This window comes from Octopus bimaculoides, chromosome 28 (genome assembly GCF_001194135.2).
Source record: "Octopus bimaculoides isolate UCB-OBI-ISO-001 chromosome 28, ASM119413v2, whole genome shotgun sequence".
Lineage (NCBI taxonomy): Eukaryota > Metazoa > Mollusca > Cephalopoda > Octopoda > Octopodidae > Octopus > Octopus bimaculoides.
In genome coordinates, this window is record NC_069008.1 from 5,778,421 (window position 1) to 5,784,200 (window position 5,780).

Genomic DNA, 5,780 nt, shown 5'->3' on the forward strand with positions numbered 1-5,780 from the left:
TCTTAAACCTTAAAACTGTAACCCTAAAACCCCAACCCTAACTATATAAAAATTTTGTAATTTTTTTTTCAGAATCATAATTTCTTTACTTTTCGACATATTTTGAAGAAAAAAAATTCTGAAAGAAGTTTAAAATGAAGAAATTAGGGGTGCGGGTGGTAATTTTAAAAAAGGAGGGTGGGGTGGCGTACAAAAGGAAGTCTTGCCATACCAGTTAACTACCGCGATCCAGGTAATCGACCTAAGTATCTCCCCTTCCCCGAAATTGCTGGCCCTGTGCCAAAATTTGAAACAAAGATTTAATACGCATGCGCACTAAACGTACTTCCTCCTCTATTCATTACGTATTGATAAACATGTCAGTTGCTAAAATTTCTCTTAATCAATTCCCAAACACATTTATAATACATTTCTCTACCACCCGACGCACTTCTAACAACATTTTAAACACATTTGCGTAAGTATTAAACAATGAAAGCATTTAATCTTTTAATTCTTCGTGTCTCCGATGTCTTTTGTTTTGTTCGACATTTGGCTGCTGTTTCTAGCTAGGGAGGCAACCTTCTACTCGCTCCATCGTTTCCGTTGCAATCCGAAACAGTCAATTAGCAGGTGTTTTTTATTTTCCAGAAATTTTGCCTCATCTTTCAACCCGATTGTTAATTCACGTTGCTAATTAAAATATCTGAATGATTTTTAGTGTTTAACAATCAATATTCGTTTCTCTGTTGGATAAGTCAGTTTTTTTTAAAACACGATGTTTAAGATGGGGCAAAATCAGTAATGTCTAATTTCCATATTTTCTAATTAACTTCATGGTGTTAAAAAGAAGAAAGGATTAAAATTCTCTGCAACAAGTTACTTGACTTCACCACCGACATGCATTTATCACGAAGAAATCATTAAGAAGCTATTGATAATATTTTGTTCATTAATTTCTCATCATTTGCAATTATTTTCTGTGTTCATTCCACTGAGGAAGCAAAGCTTTTCTTATGCAGAGCCAGAAATCAGGGATCTGGAATTATCCAGTATTTTTAATTTTTTTAATTTTTATTTTGCTAGTTCATTTTGTCTCTTTGTCTTCTCTCCTGGTGCTATATGAACATTTAATGGTACTACTAAAGCAGCACGGTCCCGAACTCGCAGTCGCGCGTCCGCGCTAGCTAGTCTTGAGTGGTCGATCCTAACCCTAACCCGCGTGTGCAAATGAATACGTGTTTAGGGTTAGGGTTAGGATCGACCACTCGCGACTAGGTAGCGCGTTCGGGACCGTGCTGCTTTAGTAGTACCCATTTAATATGGTTTTAGAGTCAAATTTTGATTGCTATTTCAAGCATGGTGGTATCTCTTAGATGCCCTAAATAATAATTTATATCATCATCATCATCGTTTAACGTCCGCTTTCCATGCTACGATGGGTTGGACGATTTGACTGAGGACTAGCGAACCAGATGGCTGCACCAGGCTCCAATCTGATCTGGCAGAGTTTCTACTGCTGGATGCCCTTCCTAATGCGAACCACTCTGAGAGTGTAGCGGGTGTTTTTACGTACCACCGGCACAAAAGCCAATCTGGTGGTACTGGCAACGGCCTCGCTCAAATGGTGTCTTTATGTACCACCTGCAACGACCTCGCTATATATATAATATATATATATACATATATATATTTATTTATAGAGTTTATCTCCATCGAAATGTTAAATCTGTATTTTCTAAGTAGCCTCTATATCTTACACTGTTGTTTCTTTATTATTTCAGAATATCAGATGACATTGGAATAACAGAAGATACATTCTCAATATTTATCATCTTTTAAAGACCAAAATGAAAATATTGTACAGAGCAGATATATAAGATTGTTTCTATAAATCTATGGTAGAATTTCTATGATATATTTACTCTGATATTGTGTAATTAACAAATTTTCTGGACATCACTGGCCAAAGTGTCTATATGACGAGTCTGTGTGAAAATTTAACTTGGATAATTTTTCTAAAGAGTTTAGGGACAAAGGTAACACTGGACAGAAATACAGCAGTCAAAATATTTGTAAACAAAAGACTATAGAAGCAAAAAGAAGTAAATATATATATATATATATATATTGTGATTTTCGATGAAAAATAATGGGAAAAAGTGGGAAACTAAAGAATTTGACTTTTCCAGAAGATAGAAAAAAAGGGAGGCGAAAATTGTCACATGATTGTGATGTCTGTAAAAAGTCCTTCTCTCAAAGGGGCAGCTTGAATAAGCACAAGCGTGTTCATACAGGAGAGAAGCCATATCAATGTAACATCTGTAGTAAATCATTCTCTCAAAAGGGTCACTTGAATATGCACAAACGTATTCATACAGGGGAAAAGCCATTTCACTGTGATATCTGTGGTAAATCATTCTCTAACCGAAGTGATTTAAATTCTCACAAACGTGTTCATACAGGGGAGAAGCCATATCAGTGTAACATCTGTAGTAAATCATTCTCTCAAAGTAGTGCTTTAACTCCTCACAAACGTATTCATACTGGGGAGACACCATATTCCTGTAATATCTGCAGTAAATCATTTTCTGGCTACAGTGCTTTAACTGATCATAAGCGTATTCATACAGGAGAGAAGCCATATCAATGTGAAATCTGTAACAAATCTTTCACTGTAAATAGTACCCTAACGAATCACAAACGTACTCATACAGGAGAGACACCTTATTCTTGTGATATCTGTGGAAAATCATTCTCCCGGAATGACAACTTAGCTAAACATAAATATATCCATACAGGAGAGAAGCCATATCACTGTGATGTCTGTAATAAATCTTTCTCTCTAAGTAGTACCCTAACTAATCACAAACGTATTCATACAGGAGAGACACCATATTGTTGTAATATCTGTGGTAAATCATTCTCTCAGAGTGGCAACTTAGCTTCTCACAAACGTTTCCATACAGGAGAGAAGCCATATCACTGTGATATCTGCGGTAAATCATTCTCCATGAGTTCTAACTTAACTGGACACAAATATATTCATACAGGAGAGAAGCCATATCACTGTGATACCTGTGGTAAATTGTTCTCTACAAGTAGTTACATGACTATACACAAACGTATTCATACCGGAGAGAAACCCTATCACTGTGATGTTTGTAGTACATCATTCTCTAACCGAAGTGCTTTAAATTCACACATACGTGTTCATACAGGGGAGAAGCCATTTCGCTGTGACATTTGTGGTAAATCATTCTCTGGAAGTGGTAAATTATCTAACCACAAACGTATTCATACTGGAGAGAAGCCATATCACTGTGACGTCTGTGGTAAATCCTTCTCTAACCAAAGTGCTTTCAATTCTCACAAACGTGTTCATACAGGAGAAAGGCCATATCAGTGTAACATCTGTAGTAAATCATTCTCTGACCGAAGTGCTTTCAATTCTCACAAACGTACACATACAGGAGAGAAACCATATACTTGTAATATCTGTGGTAAATCTTTCCCTCGCAACTGTGCTTTGACTGATCACAGACGTATTCATACAGGAGAGAAACCATATCACTGCAACATCTGTAACAAATCTTTCTCTGCCAGCAGTAACCTAACTACTCATAAACGTATTCATACAGGAGAGACACCATATCACTGTGATATCTGTGGTATATCATTTTCTCAGAGTAGCGCTTTAACTAGTCACAAACGTATTCATACAGGAGAAAAGCCATATCACTGTGATATCTGTGGTCAATCATTTTCTGTAAGTAGTGCTTTAATTAGTCACAAGCGTATTCATACAGGAGAGAAACCATATCACTGTGATAGCTGTGATAAATCATTCTCTCAAAGTAGTGCTTTAACTTCTCACAAGCGTATTCATACATGAGAAAAACCTTTTCTCTCTAAGTGGTGACTAGACCCTTTATCATGCAGTTAATTCTGTCGAATGTGATGTTTGTTTATTCACATTATTTTCAATTTGTCATACATTCACAGCTTTCAAAGTTTGCTGATGTGATTGTGTATTTTTAGAATGACATTGTTGCGTAGATGTAAGAGGCCGACTCTGACTAGTTTGAATATAAAATAAGTAGAATAATTGGGCCAGATATGACAAGTTTAAATACTAAAGAGTGGACACTAGATGTACCAACATTTCTTTCTTCTTACAATGACCATAGCGGTCATTTTTGACTGTCATTGAAAATCTTATTTAATACAATATATTTTAAATATCAGCAAATGCAGTGAATAAAGGATTTGAAAGTACAGTCTTTTAGCATTTATTTACATGCAAAAAATATATATCTCTACACATATGAAATGATGCTTATGATTGCACCATTCAATAGAGTTGTAGAAATTAAAAAGTAAAAAGCAAAAGTGATGATAAATGACCGCTCGGTACTGCGAGTGTTAACTGTGTATCCATATAGATGTGTGACTATCAATGAGACCATTTATAAGAACAATAAGCATTTTGAGCTCCTCCTAAAATGGTGGTAGTGTTGTGGGTTTTCTCCATGGCAACAACCAAACTACTCATCAGGGAATTGCTGTAATTGTCAAAATTGACTCTATGCCAAAAAGAAAACAAGGGACACTCTGTAACTATATATGTATTCACACAGAAATGGAGAAAGAACAGTGTGTAATAACAGCCTTCCAACTCTATAGTTTATTTCACAAGACCTAAGATAGCTTACCTGTGGGATATTTCTCTTTAATAAAAGCAATTTTTTCCAGATTTTAAATTTGTTTTGCATGAATTTTGTGAAAACTAATAGGTGTGGCTGTGTGGTAAGCAGCTTAATTCCCAACTACATGGTTCTGCATGGCACCTTGGACTGGTTTTTTTCTACTATCACCCCCCCCCCCCAGGCCAAACAACCCTTTGTGAGTGGGTTTATTAGAAGGAAAGTGAAAGAAACCCATCATTTATATATGTAGGAAGCATATTGTCTACCTGGCTATTAAGCTTTGAATGAGAGTCTGGTCCAGCCTTCCAACCCATGCCAGCATGGACAACAGACATTAAATGATGATGATAATGTGTTTATTTCAGTGTTGTCAACATTGATCATGTTATTAGGGTTGGACTAAATCTGTTGCAGAGATCAAATGGTCTTAAGTAGCCATTTGAATGTTTTAGCAACTGTTTTTTTGTACCAAAGCAGAAAAATTCTCTTCCTGTCCACCAGTTGTTATATAAGGAATGGTCCCTCACGCCTTTAGCAGAGAGAAGAAGGGAGTAAGATGAGATCACAACTACCAATGCCCAGCACAATTAAACCATGAACATGCTACAGAATTTCAACTGTTCCAGATAGAGCTCGTTACAACTTGCAAAACGAGTTACTTCACAATATGCGAGACATTTGCCATGTATTTTTATAAGAGGTTGTAATAAATAAATAACAGTTGCATTCAATTTACCTGGTTCTTGTTATTTGTTTATATAAGGGTAACTCCAGGCACACAGACTAGACCAGTTAATGCATAACCAACACAACTACATCAAGATGAACCAATTAGTTAACTTAGGCAAAACACCAAACCATCACTCATTATATATATGTGTATGTCTTCCAGTATTGCTTGACAACTGGTGTTGCTGTGTTTCTCCGATTCTCATTCTCTCATTTTTTTCCTACTTTTCTTCTCTACTAGCAGTTGCCACATTCGGTAATAATGTCTTACGGTTGAGTTGATTTTTATGCATTTCCCTGAAGAGAAGATTACATCTTTCTCAACATCGTTCATTCCTTTGGAACGAACCAATTGTAATCGTC

The 5,780-nt window shown here is 36.1% G+C and overlaps 1 protein-coding gene across 1 annotated transcript; it reads left to right on the forward strand.

The window, feature by feature from the left end:
- The first annotated feature begins 307 nt into the window (after positions 1–307).
- On the forward strand, positions 308–5,419 carry LOC106871782 (zinc finger protein 271-like). Its single transcript, XM_052977605.1, has 2 exons — positions 308–457; positions 1,764–5,419. The coding sequence occupies exon 2, from the start codon at positions 2,132–2,134 to the stop codon at positions 3,872–3,874; it is 1,743 nt and encodes a 580-aa protein (XP_052833565.1). The 5' UTR covers positions 308–457; positions 1,764–2,131; the 3' UTR covers positions 3,875–5,419.
- Positions 5,420–5,780: the final 361 nt, after the last annotated feature.

What these genes read in the sequence shown, in the direction of transcription:
- LOC106871782 (XM_052977605.1), top strand. Translation starts at nt 2,132, where the DNA reads ATGGGAAAAAGTGGGAAACTAAAGAATTTGACTTTTCCAGAAGATAGA.